We start from the raw sequence: 19361 nt of genomic DNA on the forward strand, positions 1-19361 counted from the left end.
CTCTCTCTCTTTCTCTCTCTCTCTCTCTCGCGCTACTAGTTAATCCCCAACCTGCGAGGGATCTTAGATTAGCACTGTATGACCGAATGAACAGTGTGGATTATGAGCCTGTCAGCGTTTCATAGCAGCACAGTGGACAGATATAATGAGCTCTCCAACTCTCTGTAACTGGACCTTTGTAGTTTATTTTCAGAACACTTTAAGACCTGTTAGCAATGGTTCACTGAATATAGTCCACCTTTGAATTTGCGCGCCCACTCTCTTTCTCTTTGTCTCTCTTTCTCTCTTTCTCTTTAACACAATGCCACACACACTCTCACACACAACACACACACACGTTAGAATGGATTAGCCAATCAGTGACACATCTGACTGATTTGGAGGACCCAGATTATTATCCATGTGTGTCATGATTAAACCAGTTTAACAGTTCAGCCAGTTTAATACGAGTCAGTTTACCTCATTACTGATATAACTGAAGCATAAGAGGGAAATCCTCACTCAACAGCAGGTGTGATCCTCATCATCAGATGTCCCCTAGCTATAGTATAAGCCTGGGCATTCCTCTTCCATCTCTGCTGTTTCTCTTAAACTAATTACCTGGTGTGTATTTGCAGCCTTTGATCTATTTTAGATGCAGTCATTCTGGCGTGGTCTAGTAGATTACTGGATTTAAAGGTTGGGAGCTGATCAAGCTATCTATAGAGCCCATAATAGGTTGAGTTATGGGTTCAGGTTGGGGGTGGGTCCCGCTATATGGTGGTCAGATACAGAAGGGAATGAGTAAGTAACCGACACATGCACTCCCCTCCGTATTTATTTGGACAGTGAAGCTAAAATGTGTACATTTGGCTCTATACTCCCACGTTTTGGATTTGAGATCAAATGTTTCAGATGAGGTGACAGTACAAAATGTCACCTTTTATTTTAGGGTATTTCTCATATATCTGTTTTACCATTTAGAAATGAAAGCACTTCATGTATCGACTTTTTTTTTTCTTCGTACATGTGACGACCCTCCCACTCTGTCTGCCGAATTCTTTCTCTTTGCTCTTGTGTTCCTTAATAGGATGTCGGTGGGCGGAGCCGGGAGGGTCGTCAGCGAAAAGGGACACACCTGGGCTCGGGTGTGTCCCGGGGATAAATACACCTTTCCCTCATACATTGAAGAGACTCTCCACGCAGACACACTGTTGTTTTTGGTTGCGGCATTTTGGGGCTTCTTTGTATTGGCACCTCTCAACACCCCTCATTATCACCATCTATGCATGCATCCACTCACTTACACTAATGATTACACACCATTGTTACTTGGATATAGTTTACTTTATTTAATAAATATGTTTGTTATTTCTTTATCTCTGCGTTGTCTCCCTCTTTGTTATGGGCTTCGAGGCGGTTCGTAACATACAGTATGTGGACAAATTCACTTGTGTATGAAAATATTCTAACTTTATTATTTGGTCCCATATTCCTAGCACGTGACTACATCAAGCTTGTGACTCTACAAACGTGTTGGATGCATTTACAGTTTGTTTTGGTTGTGTTTTGGATTATAAGTTTGCCCAATAGGAACTGAATGGTGAATAATGTATTGTCATTTTGGAGTCACTTATTGTAAATAAGAATAGAAGATGTTTCTGAACACTTTCTACATTAATGTGGATAATCATGAATGAGAAAGCCACAGAGGAAGAAATGTGTGTGTATGTTAGCATCGCACCAGCAGCGCTTATGTAATCCTGCTCCTCAGACCCAGTTTGATCTGTTGGTCAAGTCAGGCCATGAGATGAGTGAGAGTGAACTCATATGCTTTAATTGTTTAGACCAAAAATGTGTGAGTAAGTTTATCCATTAAACATGAAGAATCCAATGCATTCTGTTTTTAATATCCCATTACATGAGCACGCAGTAATTGCAGTAGTTGGCCAGATGTCATTTTACGTTGCTGAATGTATTTCCTAAAACCTCTTTGAAATTATAATATACTGTGTTCAAAACATTTGGAACATCTGCTCTTTCCATGACATAGACTGACCAGGTGAATCCAGGTGAAGGCTATGATCCCTTATTGATGTCACTTGTTAAATCCACTTCAATCAGTGTAGATGAAGGGGAGGAGACAGGTTAAAGAATGATTTTTAAGCCTTGAGACATGGATTGTGTATGTGTGCCATTCAGAGGGTGAATGGGCAAGACAAAATATTTAAGTGCCTTTGAACGGGGTATGGTAGTAGGTGCCAGGCGCACTGGTTTGAGTGTTTCAAGAACTGCAACACTGCTGAGTTTTTCACGCTCAACAGTTTCCCTTGTGTATCAAGAATGGTCCATCACCTAAAGGACATCCAACCAACTTGACACAACTGTGGGAAGCTTTGGAGTCAACATGGGCCAGCATCCCTGTGGAACGCTTTCAACGCCTTGTAGTCCATGCCCTGATGAATTGAGGCTGTTCTGAGGGTGAAGGGGGTGCAACTCAATATTAGGAATGTGTTCCTAATGTTCTGTACACTGAGTCTATTGTACCAGCCAGGAAGTGCCTCATTATTATTAAATGTGTGTTTTCTGAATGGAGAAAATGTCAATATTTTCATATAATTTCCCCCTTATATATTGTCCCAGTCTGAACTGTGAGTCAGTGCAGTCAGTGATGAGCAGGAGGATTTAGCTGACGCATCATGTGACCACTCATTTGCAGAAGTAGCTTCAGGCAGCACACAGGGGATACAATGGGCTGAGATGCTGCTTACTGCCACCAGGCAATCTACAAATGCACCCTTCACACATGGCGGTTATTCAAAACACCCAATAATACGTACAGTATGTCTGTCTCTGTGTGGGAGGGTGCAAAAGGACATGTATTTTTAATGAGCTCTATGTTTCCCTTTGTTATGTGCATGCAAGAAGGCCATGCCTACTATCACTACCACTACCAATCTTCCTGGACCCCAGGAAAAGTAGCTGCTGGCTTGGCAGCAGCTAATGGGGATCCCTAATAAATACAAAATACAAATACAAAGCCCCGTAAACTGCTTCTGTGAAATTACAAAAGCAGACAGAGATATACTCCACTTGGCTGGATGCACACACTAATGATTAGTCAAGAATGGAAGGAGGGAAACGCACACGCTCACTTATGCACACATACACACATACACACATACACTCTTTCTCTGGCTCTGCCCTGCCTGTGCTGCTCCCCGGCTGTCAAAGTGATGTGAGAGCAAGAGAGGGAGGGAGGGGGGAAATAGAGAGCAGGAAGGGGGAGGGAGGGAGGGGCCCGTGAGCGAGAGAAGGAAGGGGAGGGTGCATAGAGGGAGAGACAGAGAGAAACAGCAGTGCTGCATCGGTGGAACAACGAAGAGAGGGAGGGAGGGAGGTGGAAGAGAGAGGGAGCAGCGAGAGAGAGAGAGATCCAGAGGAAGAGAGGGGGCTTCCAGACTGGATGGGCCCAGCAGTGCCTTGATGGAGCATGGGCCAGGTTCTAGGATTCTCCCACTGCAGTGAGTGTCGGCTTCTGTCTGTCTGCCTGTCTGTCTTTCACATCCCCATCTATCTGTTCAGCATCTGTCCTAGCCAAATGCATGGCCATCGATCTCCCCTCACACACTCTTTCTCTCTCTCCCTCTCTTTCTCTCGCTCCCTCCCTTGATAAACACATGGTTGAACAAATGGATGCAGTGATGTAGCAGACGCACCTTTTTTCTTTTCTTTTGTAGAGACCTATTGCAGATGTGTATGTGTGTTCTCAGGATGTGTAGGCTATGTGTGTGTGTTCTCATTGACTGAGCACCGGTTATGTGTTTGTGTGTGTATGCAGGTGTTTTCATTTTAGCCAGAGCTTCTTTCACACTTGCCAGCTGCTTGATTTATTTGGTGATCTGAGGCAGCAGGCTAGCAAATGTAGTTAAGGCCTCTCCCCTGCCTGCTCTGCCAGAGCTGATCTGTACAGTAGGAGGGGGAACATAGTTAGCTGTTAGCATAATGTATACAAACACTAATGAAATTGCTTTTAAAAACTGGGTAATGGCTTAGAAAAAGGCTACTCAAATGCCAGGATTCGAGCCATGGATTCTCCTTAAAAATACAAATCCAACCATTTTATTTATTCTCTCAATCTCATCTCAATGTATTGAGACACTATAGAAATAAATGTACATGATTGAAAGCACGTAATCTGTCTGAGAATAGGCTCTGTGTGGTATAATGCTTTTGTGCGCAATGTAATGCTTTTGAATGTGATACAATGCTTTATATTGAGAGGACAACTGTTATCTTGATAGTGTCTGCTCTCTTGGCTTATATGCAAATAGGCCTTGGCTAAAATAAATAGAAGGAAGACAGGAGTTGTAGACATAGACGGTATAGAAGAGTCTCCAGTTTCACATAGAATGGCCAAATGGCCGTCCTTAATCAGTTGTTAATCAATTGTTTATTTAGATACAAATTGTCTGTTTTATTTTGTGTAACTGTGGTTATGATAGTTCCCTAGCCAATGGTAATAAACATGTCTCTGATGAATCTTGTTATTTTTCTTCTAGAGGAATATGGTTCTGTCTCCTCCACACCTGATTCAACACCTCCCTGCACTGAAGGTAACATCACAGAATGCATACATACTGTACAGGTTTAGAAATGGACTATGTGAATGATTGAACTTCGTATGTGAGAATCATAATATGAAAAAATCATACTATGACATGTCTACAAAGTCTACAGGTGTAATCTGAGGTTGATTGTGTCCATTTGTTCGTTTGAATGCTTTTGTAGCCTTTCGGAAAAATGAGATCTGGAAACAGTACTCCCATCAAAGTTGTTTTGCACCTTTGGATGTTGCCCTTTCATTCAGACAAAGCATGTTGCGCTTTACTGGGCTTTCAACTCAGCGCTCAAAAACATCAGAGGATATGTAGATGAGAAAGCAACGTCAAACGGCTCCTCCATAGACATTAAAGTCACAGAACATGTGACATGTTTATGGAATAATATTGTGTGCTCATATAGCTTTCTCCTAGGATGAAAATGTTCACTGTAATGGTTGAAGTTTATAGCTAAGTTGATAGCTTTTCTGTAATGAAAACCTATACAATTTTCAACATATAACATTGACACAGGACAGAATGACAAATATAAAAGGTTTTACTTGAAGGCTTTTCCTGTGCCTGTTTTCTCCAGGTGGGAATGAGGAGTCTGAGCTGTGCGACCTGCAGACGGCCAGGGAGTGGTCTGATGAAGAAGACGGGGGTCCGGAGGATGATGATGGTGGAGCTTCATCCCCCTCCATTTGGGGGACCCCGAGACAGAACTCCTTCGAGCCCACCTTCTCCTACATCGCCATCGCCGAGGCAGAGGCGGGCGGAGCCTCACGACATCATCGTGACTCATCGTCAGGGAGCCGGCGGAGGGGCGGGGCCAGGGGAGGCCGCACCTCCCTGAGCCGCACGGACACCGTGGAAATGCTCCTCCTCCTGGACTCCCCCGACGTGGAGTGGGACCCCCACGCCTTCCTCGGCCGAGAGGAGGAGGAGGAGAGGGAGAGGGAGGAAAGGGACATCCACAGACAGACTGGGGCAGTCCAGGCCTCTCTCCTAGATACTGAGATTGAACCTCAAGAGAGGGACACAGAGACCCAGAGAGGGGAGACAGAGCCCGTGGAGCCCCAGCACTACAGTCCCTCTGACAGCCACCAGGGTGAGCCCACTATGGGGCAGTGGGGATGGGGTGGGGCTATCTAGATGGGAGGGTAGATGGGATCAAGGTAGGTAGATATACCTGCATGGAGCTACATTTATAAAAGCAGGAGCTACTGCATCTTTTCAGGCTTTCTAGCCCCTGAAATCACACAGTGGGCGAGTATATTGCTCCAGGGTAAATGGGTGTAAACTCTATGTTTGAAAATGGGAAGTGTGTCCCATTTGATAGTACATAACTGTGACAGGCTTACAAACAACACAACTGAGTTGAGCTAATACTGCCTGTGTGTGTGTGTGTGTGTTAGTCACACAGCATGACTGAAGATGAAGTCAGACACTGTGCTTTAGGCTCCCTGGACAGCGTGCTCTCTCCTGTTGTATAGGATCAGGATGAGCACATTTGTTAATAAGATTGCTAAATCACTGTTCATTGTATAGTAGGTGAGGCTAAGGTAAATAATTACATTGTTAGATAAATTATATTTCTAGTTGATCTAATACAACCTGATTGTAGACTAACTTGATGCAGGGTGATGACATCATCACAATGACCTTGTCTTCTGTTTCTCAGCAGCATCACCGCCCCCTGAGCCTGAGTCCCTCGTAACCATGGAAACCACAGTCACACTGCTCACGGCTGTGCGACCAAGAGGCGGCCTCACAGATGATGTGTCATCCACTTCCTCCACCTCCGTTGGTCGAAACACTCAGGAAGAGCTGGCCAGCGAACAGTGGTTTTCAGTGCTCAACTTATCAGGCCCTATGATATGCACCCACATAGCAGGTAACGTTTGTAGCACATCTTACCTATTTTCTGTGACTTTCCTATCTTGGAACTACCTTTACAATTTGAGCATCTACCATCCCCTTGGCCGAATCATTCTATTTGACTTCTACTACATTATCTTACGTCAGATAGTGTGTCTGTGTCTCCTGAATTAAACCTCCGGCATATCCTCCAATCTTATTATAGTGGGTGGACTGAGGGGTGGCTGGCCCAGGGGCTGGGTGGACTGGGGGCTGGGTGTACTTTAGTGTCCACTCCCCCTCACACTGACCCTGGGTGATTAATGGCTGGTGAAGTTGTTGACAAGCTTGAAGGGTTTTCTAGATATCATGTAAAGCAAACCATCTGGTTTCTGTATCAGAATGGAGCTGAATGTGTCAGAACACATTTTACTCCCCATGTTTATTGTGAGGTTATACTAGCCGATTACAGCTTAGACTACCGCTATGCATATCTGAAATATATGAGGCTATTTGAGCCATCGTGCTATCTAGAACCTAAAAGGGTTCTTTGGCTGTCCCCATAGGAGAACCCTTTGAAGAACCCTTTTTGGTTCCATGTAGAACCCTTTTGGGTTCCATGTAGAACTCTTTCCACAGAGGGTTCTACATGAAACCCAAAAGGGTTCTACCTGGAACCAAAAAGGGTTCTCCTATGGGAACAGCCGAAGAACCCTTTTGGAACCCTTTTTTCTAAGAGTGTGTACTTACCGGTAGGACGGTACTGTCTGTATGTCACAATAATGTGTTTTTACTTCTATACCTGCTACATTGTTAGCTGTTGCCGGTTCTGTCTCTGCTTACATAAGTGTGTTGTGTAATTCTCTGTCTGTGTCCATGTCCGTTTCCATGTCTGTGTTTTTCTCTGAATGGGTTTGTGTGTCTGTTATCATTGTCTGTGGATATGTCTCTTTGCATCTCTAGTGGTTTTGTATGTTCTCTCTGTTATCCAGCTATGGCTATCTACAGTATGTGTATGCCAACATGTCTGTGTCTCAAGGTTTGTCTCTGTCTCAGTCAATATACAGTATGTGCATGGACTAAATTGTGTGAATAAGGGAATATATTGGGTAGCTATCTTATCACTATATCTATCTGTCTATCTACATTGGAGTCTCCATGAGTCTTGAGGGGGCGGGCCCTATTGGGCAGATTATTTTGGGCTGAAAGGTCTCTGTACTGCTGACGGGGCAGGGGAGGCCAAAAACAGCTCAGCGTGGCAGGGAGAGAGCAGGGGGACTGAGAGAGAGAGACAAAGAGAGAGAAGGGGGATCGTCTGAGCAGCAACCAAAATGGCCAACATTAACGGTAAGACCCTGGGCTTAGAGAGAAAAGATTGAGATAATGTGAGACGGTGTCAGTCAGCACACTGAGATCTATCAGTGAATTGACTTGGTGGGGAGGCAGGTGACCTATTGAATGGGCAAAGCAGTGTCTCGTGTCAGACATCGGCAAGATCATGGCACAGTTAGTTACAGTACCTATCGTCCTCAGCCGTAGGGGCGTTTCCACTTATAGGGACTGACTGTCTGTCCACTGTAGAGCTGTGCATTTAGTGACCGTGGGTTTGGAGAAGAGTCTGAACGTCAGGAGAACAGCTACAGACAGGGGTCTTTGGGGAGATTTTGACCACTCACTGACCAGGAGTGTTTGAGACCATACCAATGGTGCAGAGGTGTGTGTGTGTCTGCCTGCTTAGTGATGGGATTGTTTCAGGCGGTGACGACCCAGAGTTGTGTTATAGCTTGTTAAAACATGTAGGGACCATCTGTGTGGTTGTTTGTGTATGTAAGAGGCTAGTAGCGTGATGAACTGGTCTGTGCCCCATCTGACAGGGTTACCTCTTTGGGCAGCAGGGTTGGCAGCAGGGTTGGCAGAGCCAAGGTGTTTCACAGGGGTACTCTGTGGCTGGGTGGTAGTTTTGGTTGTGGTGGTAAATAATGCCAGGTCAGGCTGTGAATTGGTTGACTGGTGATTTATTATGTTGTAGTAACGATTGAGTCATTCAGTCAGTCAGTCAGTCAGTCACTCAGTCACTCAGTGCTCAGTGCCTCATGGTGTAAGAGTATGCTTCACTTGGCACAGATAGAGAGGTTTCTCTAAGATTATGGCAAATACAGCTTTCAATTTGGTCTGTGGTCACATGTGTGTGCGTGCGTGTGTGTGTGTGTGTGTGTGTGTGTGTGACCCCCCACCCTCCCCTCCCCACTTCCTATTGTCTGTACTATTCTCAAAGAGTTCATTATATCACTATATTAACTTCAACCAATATAGACACGGCTTAGTATTGAGTCATTCTATTGGACCGTCACATGAGGGGATTGTTTTGCCCCAGCATTAGTATAACTTGTTGTAGTATGTCTTCCATTTCTTAGTGCACTTAGTCTGTGCATTTCACAGTGTTACCATGTGCTGGTCAATGTCGTAAAGTGCCAACACATCAAATAAAGCTGTATGCTACTGTACTGTACTGTAGTTCCACCTGTTGGGACAATGGGCAGATGTGTGTGTGCCGGAGGCTTTGAGGGTATTAATAGTATGTTGTAATGTTTATAAATAGTCCTCCTGCTGGTCAGATATATCAGTGCACTCTGTTCTAATTCCCAGGGCCAGGCTCACTCATACACTGATAGCCATGGAGTAATGACCACATGTCTTTGTCACTACAGTTTACCACCTCCGAGGGTCGGCGAGCTGCTAGTGTTCAGCTTCATTACACTGTGCTATCAGTGTTTTGGCTGTAATGACTGTTGGTTGGGAGCTACTGCTACTTATTCCATGGAGGGATCAGGCCAGGGGAGTCTCCATTTTGGCTCTGGGAGGGCCCAGTCGCAGCGGCTCCAGTTGCTGGGTGACTAATCGAGGGAGATGGGCAGGGTGCAGAGAGGGGGTGGTAGCGGGCTTGAAGATTGTCAGCAGGTGCTCTCAGAGGCAACATTTAAATTCAGGGTTCCTGCTCCCTCCTCGCGTCTTTCCTCTTCTCTCTCCCTTCCTCTATACAATGTGCAGGCTATATTAAGCCCAGGCTTGACGTCTCCCCCTGCTCCTGTGTGTGTTTTCTCTCTGCCTGGTGATCACTGTCCCTCTGCTCTGCCTCCGCACAGCTGAAAGGCCTTCTGGCCCACTGAGCACTGGAGAGTCAGAGCCAAACAGGGACTGACTGGCTGGTGATGCTGTGGGCATTTTGTAAAAGGCACATAGGCAGGAACAGTGAGGAGGAGAGACTCTTGCACCTCTGACTTTCCCTGCTGCCTTTAGCAACCAACTAAAATAATCAGAGGAAGTGTCAGATGCTTGGGCTTGTCCCCTCCCCCACCCTGCTTCAAGGAAGACCCCTGAGTCCATGTTGGCTTCTACTCTGTTTCTCACTGGTTTATATGTGAAGTGAACATGTAGACTATGCAACTAACTTTCTTATTTCTCCCTCTCTTGTTAATTCCCCTTCCCATCCCTCTATTACCGTCTATCCTTCTTTGGCTCTTCTCTTCTCCTCTCCTCTGCTCTCCCCTCCACTCCTCTCCTCCTCCTCTCCTCAGTGATGGATCTGATCTACTGGAAGGACACAGAGCGTACAGGCATGGTATTCACAGGGCTGGTGGTGGGTTTGCTGTCCTTGTTCCAGCTCAGCATCATCACAGTCATCTCCACTATCTCCCTGGGCGTCATGTGCTTCACCGTCTCAGTCTGCCTCTACTATAAAATCCTGCACGTTCTCAGCATGGGAGACGGAGTGCACCCTTTCAAGTGAGTGGCTGTCCACCTGGGATGGGATGGGATAAAATGGGGTGGGAAGTGTTCCTGTCTCTTCTCTCAACGTATTCATCTTCTCTACTCTCCATTCACTTTGTCCTCTCCTTTGCCCTTTAAAAAATATGTCCTCTTTTCCCCTTTATTCCCTTGTCTGCTTCCTCTCCTCTCCCCTCTTCTTTTCCTATTTCTTCTCGCCTATCCTCTCCTCTTTTCCCTCATCCCCCACTCCCTTCCACTCTCGTTTATCTCCTCTCTTCTCTAATAATGCTGTGGGAGTGGCATTCAGGAATAGGTTCTCAATTGGCTGGATTCTCTCACCTCCCAAAATAAATCCTGTCTGGGATCACAGTCCAGTGGGCTTGTCTTTAAAAACGACAGTGTGTTTTATGATTTCTTAGGTTAACCACTGCTGTTTGATAAAATAGTTGATAGACTTCATCCATCGTGATCTGAAAGGAACGTTTTATTTGAATATCTGTGCTGATGGAAATCATTAAGGCATAAGACAACAAACTGTGTTTGCATCAGGGTGTGTTCGTGGCGACTATCACTCATCAACACTGCCTCTTTCCTCCTTCCCATTGGTCCTTGACCCTGGACTCTATCTCCCTCTCTTTCTCCATCACTCCCCCTCTATCACTTTGTCTTTAATGCACCCTCCTTTTCTACCCCCCTCTCTTTCTCTACTCAGGGCGTATCTGGATCTGGACATCAGTTTCAGTGGGGAGCTGGCTGACCAATACATGCAGAAGGCCATTGTTACAGTCGTCTCTGCTGCTAACTCACTCAAGAATCTCTTCCTGGTTGGAAGCCTCTTCGACTCTCTCAAGGTGAGACTGCCTAGGTATTGGATCTCATCGATCTTCATCTAGAAATGGCCAGAATATGGCAGTGTACCTTTTTATATGCTCTCCTTCAATAGCGCCTCTGTCTCGTTCATTATCTAAGGATCAAATAACATTTTACACAAGGAAGCACTTCAGAATGGCATAGACCTTTTGTCCCTCAAAACACACCCTCTCCCTCACTCTCTCTGCCTTTCTCTCTTTTAACCTCCTTCCCTTCTCCTTGTCTCTTGAACCCCGTCCATCATCGTGTTTACAGGAGGCCATCTTTTCGTTGTGGATTTACTTTAACATTGCTACCTCTAGCTGTCTGGGCTCAACTCTCTTTCAATAGAGCAGACATCCCTCCCCTTTCTCTATCCATCTTTTTCTCTTCCTCTGTTCTGTGCTGTACTGGCATCAGCCTGCCTCCCCGTCCCCGTTCACTGGAGATGACAACGTTGTCATGCCCACCGTCGCCAAATGACAAATGACGACTGTGATTCCTAACAATACCACTATCAAAGACAGCTACTGTCATACCCACAACTCACTGTGGTTCATATGATTGTGATAATCATGTATATGCAGTCCTGCTGCTTTAAATGTTCCCTTGTTTTTGGTCGCATCGGAGTGTGATGCAAGCAAACTGGTAGCAAGCACAATTGCAAGTATGTAGAACATTGGGTTTTTATTGAATTGGCATCGGGGATGATACACAAAAGATATGTGTTGTATTGTAAGGGTTACAATAAGAAAGCAGTACAACTCTATCTTCCCCTTACAAGTATACCTGAGTGCTCTCAAAGCATTGCAATGGTGTCATTTTTGATGGAGGCTAAAACAACATAGTACTCATTCAAAGGTTACTTTTAACAGTTTGCCAAGGCTATGAAAAGGTTCTCGTCCTTTCCCTCTCCCCATCCTATATATGTGTTTCATACAGAACATGTATGACATTTCTCTGTGTGTCAGTTACGGTTACTCTAGGTCAGTCCTGACATATCGATGAAGGATGTTCCCTTGTCATAGTAATACAATATGTACAGCAAACTTCGACTAACTACTCATTCGAGGGTTTATCTTTATTTTTAATATTTTCTACATTGTAGAATAATTGTGAAGACATCAAAACTATGAAATAACACATATGGAATCATGTTGTAACCAAAAAAGTGTTAAACAAATCAAATTATATTTTATATTTGAGATTCTTCAAATAGCCACCCTTTGCCTTGATGACAGCTTTGCACACTCTTGGCATTCTCTCAACCAGCTTCACCTGGAATGATTTTCAACAGTTTTGAAGGAGTTCCCACATATGCTGAGCACTTGTTGGCTGCTTTTCCTTCACTCTGCGGTCCAACTCATCTCAAACCATCTCAGTTGGGTTGAGGTCAGGGGATTGTGGAGGCCAGGTCATCTGATGCAGCACTCCATCACTCTCCTTCTTGGTAAAATAGCCCTCACACAGCCTGGAGGTGTGTTGGGTCATTATCCTGTTGAAAAACAAATGATAGTCCCACTAAGCCCAAACCAGATGGGATGGCGTATCGCTGCAGAATGCTGTGGTAGCCATGCTGGTTAAGTGTGCCTTGAATTCTAAATAAATCACAGACAGTGTCACCAGCAAAGCACCCCCACACCATAACACCTCCTCCTCCATGCTTTACGGTGGGAACTACACATGCAGAGATCATCCATTCACCCACACCGCGTCTCACAAAGACACAGCGGTTGGAACCAAAAATCTCCAATTTGGACTCCAGACAAATTTCCACCGGTCTAATGTCCATTGCTCGTGTTTCTTGGCCCAAGCAGGTCTCTTCTTATTATTGGTGTCCTTTAGTAGTGGTTTCTTTGCAGCAATTCGACCATGAAGGCCAGATTCACACAGTCTCCTCTGAACAGTTGATGTTGAGATATGTCTGTTACTGGAACTCTGTGAAGCATTTATTTGGGCTGCAATTTCTGAGGCTGGTAACTCTAATGAACTTATCCTCTGCAGCAGAGGTAACTCTGGGTCTTCCATTCCTGTGGTGGTCCTCATGAGAGCCAGTTTCTTCATAGCGCTTGATGGTTTTTGCGACTGCACTTGAAGAAACTTTCAAAGTTCTTGATATTTTCCGGATTGACTGACCTTCATGTCTTAAAGTAATGATGGACTGTCGTTTCTCTTTGCTTATTTGAGCAGTTCTTGCCATAATATGGACTTGGTCTTTTACCAAATAGGGCTATCTTCTGTAAACCCCCCCTACCTTGTCACAACACAACTGATTGGCTCAAATGCATAAAGAAGGAAATAAATTCCAAAGATTAACTTTTAACAAGGCACAACTGTTAATTGAAATGTATTCCAGGTGACTCCCTCGTGAAGCTGGTTGAGAGAATGCCAAGAGTGTGCAAAGCTGTCATCAAGGCAAAGGGTGGCTATTTGAAGAATCTCAAATAAATAAAATATATTTAGATTTGTTTAACACTTTTTTGGTTACTACATGATTCCATATGTGTTATTTCATAGTTTTGATGTCTTCACTAGTATTCTACGATGTAGAAAATAGTAAAAATTAAGAAAAACCCTTGAATGAGTAGGTGTTCCAAAACTTTTGACTGGTACTGTATATATAATCTAAATCTAAATTCTTTATCAAATGATAAACCGTTTCTGCTAGAAAGCTTCCTTTTAGACTTCATTCATTTTCTCTCCAATTTACCGGGACAGTAGAAAGAAAACATTGGCACATTGAATCAACAACAGTCATATGCGTTGCACCATAATGCTTTAGGGTTAAATGTAAATTTACAGCAGGAGTACTTAGTGTGACTTATCACAGTTAGTGAGAGACAGTGTGACTGTGCCACGTAGCCTTCAGCCTGAGCCCCAGAACCCTGTGGTCTCAACCCTGACCTGGCCGGTATGTGACATGGAACACAGGTGGCTGTTAACCCAGTTACAGGGGCGAGAGGAGTTTCGTCTTCTCTGAGAGGGGGGTGTCCCGTTTCAGGATGGGGATATGGGCCCTAAGTGACAACCCACTGAGCTATATTACACCAACTCCAAAAGGGTTATGGTGGATGATCTGGGAAATATGTAGTTATTAATTTGTCAGGGACCATGTGCAAATTTAACATATGGGGCATGCATGCATTCATTCACATTTTACATTTACATTTTAGTCATTTAGCAGACGCGCTTATCCAGAGTGACTTACAGTTAGTGCATTCATTTTAAGATAGCTAGGTGGACAACCACATATTTCAGTCATAGTAAGTACATTTTCCCCAATAAAGTAGCTATCAGGAAAGTCAAAGCTAGAAAGCGGGAGGGGGAAGTCAAGTGCGAGTGTTAGTTCACGAAAGGTATAGAGGGGGTGCGGGGGGGGGGGTGCTGTGGGATTATTTAAGATACTCTTTGCAACACATTTACCACAAGCTTGTGCTTCTAAGTCTTTGGTGGTCTTTGGTGGTCCTGTATCGCTCAGATGGTAGAGCATGGTGCTTGCATCGCCAGGATAGTGGGTTCAATTCCCGGGGCCACCCATACTTAAAATGTATGCATGCATGACTGTAAATTGCTATGGATAAAATCGTCTGCTAAATATATTTATATTTTGATGGAATTTGCAATCCTTAATGCAAAGAGTACATTCAATTGTGCATTGTGTATGTGGAGCTCACTGTGTGTTTCCTCCCATTCTTTTCAGCTCCTGGCTCTGATGTACCTGGTGACCTTTCTGGGAAACCTGTGTAATGGCCTGACTGTCCTCATCATTGGTGAGAATCACAGACACAGTTAGAATCAGTATTTGAATAACTTTATTGTATTGCCATTCAATAATCATGATGGCCGTTTGTCCTGTAGAGACGGATACCATTGGTTGATGCATGCTGACATTGTCGAATATTGTACTTCAAGTATTTCAGCTGAAGACAGCGCTTATATTGTTTTATCAACAGCCTTCTGATTTTAATAAAAGGGTATGCCATGTTGTTAGTCTGAAGAAGCTATTTACTCAATCAGAAAGATGAACACATGCTCACTCCTCCCTTTCTATCTTCCTCTTCTCCAGGTGTGATCGCCCTCTTCTCTCTACCACTGTTCTACAGGCAGCACCAGGTAAAATCGCACTAACGCTGCTGACAACTGCTCTCCTGATTAATTCAATGAAAGAAGGTACTTCTGTCAATTGTTCAAATGAAGTGTGTTTCTCACCAATACCTCTTTTGATGTTCCAGGCAAAAGTGGATGGCTTCTTTGCAGGAATTCAGGCAAACATTGACAACATCAAGGACATGTGAGTATGGCGCTATCTTACAGCACAACAGTGGAATGCAACATTCCTCTTTCCTTCCTGTAGTTTTCCATTGCAGCTCTGCAGACCCTGAACTGAATTCTGAATCACTGTGATGTTTACTCAATTTGTAATGGCTGGCAGTATTGGAGAAATGGTATGGAAAAAGCCTATAACCTTTGTCAATGACCAATGTAAATGAGATCATGTGATATTGACCCCTCTCTTTAATACAGTATCCACAGAATTGCCCAAGGTGGTGGCCCAATCCCAGACCCAACCCCTGGCGGCGCCATGCCCAAAACACAATGAAGAGTAATGGCGGACAGGAGAGGAGGATGAGGAGCAGAGAAGAGGAGGAGTTACAGGCTGTCACTCACATGTCTTACTCAGCAGTCTGTGCTCAGAGCTCCAAAAGGCGGAGCTTCTGAGATTGGGGGGGTTGTGTGGGGAGTCAAACCATGGGGTTGGGACATGATGATACTGTATACTGTATGGTGGGATAGAGTAGATTGCTAGTGGGTGAGGATGAGGAAACGGGAGTGATATCTGGATGGGAGTTGTTGCTGTTTCGAAGAAAGTTTTAAGACACAGCTCATGATTGTTGGTACATTCATTCAAGCCACAAAGACTGATTGGAACCTCTAATGCTAGGAGACCTGTGGGTTCCTTATTGACAGCTGTATATCTGAACAGAGGGAAGTAAAAACTTCAGTATAGAGTCCAGCAGGACTGGAGTTCACCAGGAGTTAGGACAGGGTCAGTCCAGGGTCAGAGGTTAGAGTTCACCAAACCAGAGATCATCATTATTCATGGCAGCCTAACACTTGGAATCAGGATGTGTGTGTGGTAGAGTGTGTATGTGTGTGTGAGGGAATTATGGCACTTTTGTGCTCATGATGAGTGTGGGTGTTTAAGTGTGTGTGTGTGTGTGTGTGTGTGTACACAGTATGTGTTAGTTGACATGCAGCTTACTGATCTGAACCTGTTACCTGAGAGCTATTAAAACCACAACTGTTCTTTCATTTCAAATGTTCTGTTTCTTTTTGCCCACATAATCATCCACATGTCTGAGATTTGTATTCAACAACGTTGAACGTCTTCCATTCTCATTTCACCAGTCTATACAACCAGTCAAGTTTCTAAAATTACCCCCACCTTCAACTGTAGGATGCAACAGCATAGTCAGAACTAGGCCTCTAAATGCATTTTCTGAATTGACATTCAAGAAGACAATGATAGAAAATGTACACAGTATTACTTTTAAAGATCCAAATATCTGTGTGAATGGAATTGGAAAAATGCAGTTAGGGTTTTATCTGAGATTGAGGTAAAAGTAGTTTGGGTAATACAGTACTGAGTATTGAAGGTAAACCAGACCTCTGATGATGGAGTATTGAAACAATTATATTAATCTCCTTCATCGCCAGCCAGAATATGGTTTGATATGACAGGACAGCAGATTTTTTCATCACTGATCATTTGGACAAATCAAGATTTCACAGGTGTTCGTATCTTTCAAATTTCAGAAGGGGAGGGGTCATTTGGCCCATGCTTGAGCTGAGAGTTTCCATTTAGGGATGTGAAGACTTCGCTAGTCTCAGTATCGTTTCTCATACATATCCCCCAAGAACCTAATTGAGCATCTGATGCAAATACGTGAGATTTTAGTTCTGGGTTTCCGAGATTACGTCCAGCCTGACAGGGTGTTTTGGAGCGATGACTCAATAGGTGTCATCGCTCTGAATGACTTTGCCTGGCTACCCAAACTCATTGCTCTGGCCAAATGCTACGCCACTACCACAGATGTTAGTTTCTTCTCCGTAATGAGTACCTCCCCGACGATTTTTAGAACGTAAACACATTCTAACCATTCTGATTGGTCCCAGAAACCGATGGGTTGGGCCAGAGCCAGAACACACATGGGTAAAGCAGCGTTTTGAAAATGCATCATTGGTTTTGATTACAGATTATCCAATCACTGATGACCACAAACAACTTAAACGATGGCAGTCTCAGACTGAAGTATGTAGGGAACATAGAGCAGCGGAATAATTAAGTTTCAGTCGTCAGGGAATGAATGACCAGCTAGATAACTGCTTCTAGACACCTTCTTTAACAAGTCATTCATGTTGGACTAAAACCGAGGCTTTTTTTTAGAGTCATTTCACAATAATATATAATCATCATCATCATTACCTTTAGTAGTGTACTAAACCTGTCAAGTTTTTTAAGGGTACATTTTCCCCTGCCTTATTATTATTGTATGTTCTGACTGTGTGCCACAAAGTGGGCCTTGTATGTTAAGAGTTAGATTGAACTTTATCCCAGGACATGATTAGTTGTGGCCTGTTCACCTACACTTGATATCTCCCTTCCTACTATAGTATGTTGCACTGATCTCACTACACAGTACTAGGGATGCCTGATGCCCCAGACAGACCTGAACCCTTGGTAGATGGTGAATTGGAGAATGAGAGGTGAGATAGGTTATGGTTCGCAGGAAAACTTTATTACACAATCCCTTAGAAGAGGCAAGGACATGAGAGTAAGTCTTAACAAACCTCAAATTAAATGTCATTTCTTGTATTATACATAGACCAACATTAATTATTTTGTATTATCAAAAATCTAATGAGTACCCAAACGTTGAATCTTGCAATAATATATTAAAGACAAAATCTTATAATAAATCAACATTTTGACATGAGGCTAGTGTTTGATTCCTTTATGCGTTTCACACCACTTTGTGTGTGTGCGTGTGTGAGAGAGAGCGATAAAGACGTTTTTAATATAACGTTTTTAAGCTAAACTAAAAGAAAGAAAGAGGGAGAGTTATCATTGCCATTTTATGACTAGCTTTTTACCACAGGGAGGCGACAAAAGCCAATCCATGTACTGCAACAGTCATCCTGTGTCACAGATGAGTAGTGAAGGTGTCACTCCATTTTGATTGACGTTTTGAATACGACATTTACACTTGAAGGACAGTTAGTTGGACACATTTCGACTTGACAGTGACTCTGCAGAACTTAATATGGAAATATCCGCGAGGCTGAGATATTGGTAAAGGGAAACCCCTATGGTAAAATTTACCAGAAATGACGGAATCGACTGGAAATTCAGTAATGCCTGCTCAAGGCTCAAACATAGTGCAGCAGCCCACATCATTTATTGGCCTAGTCCAAATTCGACCATGGGCCTCACTGGAGTTTCAGTTTGTACTTTACTAAAAGGTCGGCACGTGACAGAAGGAAATTGGGCCATTTAAACTGGCCTTACCTTGACAAGTCTCAACATGACCTGACCTCAAACTAGGCGTTAATGTGTATTAGGCCCGGTTTATAGGCATATAGGCTCTCTTTTTGTTTAATCTTTTCTCAATGTAGGCCATCGAAATAATATTGTATCAGCCTAAATCTGTCATACATGTGCCACAATTCACTTTCAAATGTGTTGAGTAGGCAGGGTGTCAAAGAAATGTCTCCTTTCACAACCAGCTGCTTGACTATGCCAATTAATCGTGAACAGTTGAAGGATAGGGCCTATTTTTTTTTTGAATTATGTTTTGTGTTACTGGCCCTCATTTTAAATAGTTAGTAGATAAATTGCCAAAGGGGCAATGCATGACAGAGTCCTCCAAAGGTTGCCTTTCAAGTTTTTCCCTTCCTGTTATTCTAAAATTAATAGGAACAGGGAATGGTGGGATACACAAATGCATGTCTATTAATTATTTGAGGTGTTCCATATACTATATTTGAATACAGTACACCAGGGTTCTGAGCAAAAAAAACACACACATATATATTTTTAAAAATAATTTTCGTTGTTGGATATAAGACTGTAAAATCTCCAGGAAATCAGCTCAAAGTTATTTTAATTTAGGATGTCTGTTCCCAAGTATTCCCACGCATAAATAGAGAGGCATATGTGATCATATCCCAATGTAATCAAGGTTTGAAATAATTATATTTTCGTCAAATCTGTTTTTGTCAAATACTATATTTGTTTGTGAT

General features: G+C 43.5%; 1 protein-coding gene across 4 annotated transcripts; it reads left to right on the forward strand.

Moving 5' to 3' along the window:
- The first annotated feature begins 3399 nt into the window (after positions 1–3399).
- LOC121560320 (reticulon-2-like) lies at positions 3400–16370 on the forward strand. Of its 4 annotated transcripts, none has more exons than XM_041873330.1 (10): positions 3400–3503; positions 4542–4595; positions 5176–5691; positions 6265–6477; positions 10016–10223; positions 10921–11059; positions 14758–14827; positions 15124–15170; positions 15290–15348; positions 15582–16370. In XM_041873330.1, the coding sequence occupies exons 1-10, from the start codon at positions 3473–3475 to the stop codon at positions 15655–15657; spliced, it is 1413 nt and encodes a 470-aa protein (XP_041729264.1). In that variant the 5' UTR covers positions 3400–3472; the 3' UTR covers positions 15658–16370. The 4 variants fall into 4 exon arrangements, with proteins under 4 accessions (XP_041729264.1, XP_041729272.1, XP_041729278.1 ...); XM_041873338.1 differs by having other exon boundaries at positions 6268–6477; XM_041873344.1 differs by lacking the exons at positions 3400–3503; positions 4542–4595; positions 5176–5691; positions 6265–6477 and adding an exon at positions 7679–7787.
- The last annotated feature ends 2991 nt before the right edge of the window (positions 16371–19361 follow it).

Source organism: Coregonus clupeaformis, chromosome 5 (genome assembly GCF_020615455.1).
Source record: "Coregonus clupeaformis isolate EN_2021a chromosome 5, ASM2061545v1, whole genome shotgun sequence".
NCBI lineage: Eukaryota > Metazoa > Chordata > Actinopteri > Salmoniformes > Salmonidae > Coregonus > Coregonus clupeaformis.

Excerpts from the sequence above, each read along its gene's own strand:
- LOC121560320 (XM_041873330.1), top strand. The coding sequence starts at position 3,473 with ATGGGCCAGGTTCTAGGATTCTCCCACTGCA. Across the intron at positions 3,504-4,541 it reads TCTAGGATTCTCCCACTGCA|AGGAATATGGTTCTGTCTCC; the intron begins GTGAGTGTCGGC and ends TTTTTCTTCTAG. Across the intron at positions 6,478-10,015 it reads GATATGCACCCACATAGCAG|TGATGGATCTGATCTACTGG; the intron begins GTAACGTTTGTA and ends TCCTCTCCTCAG.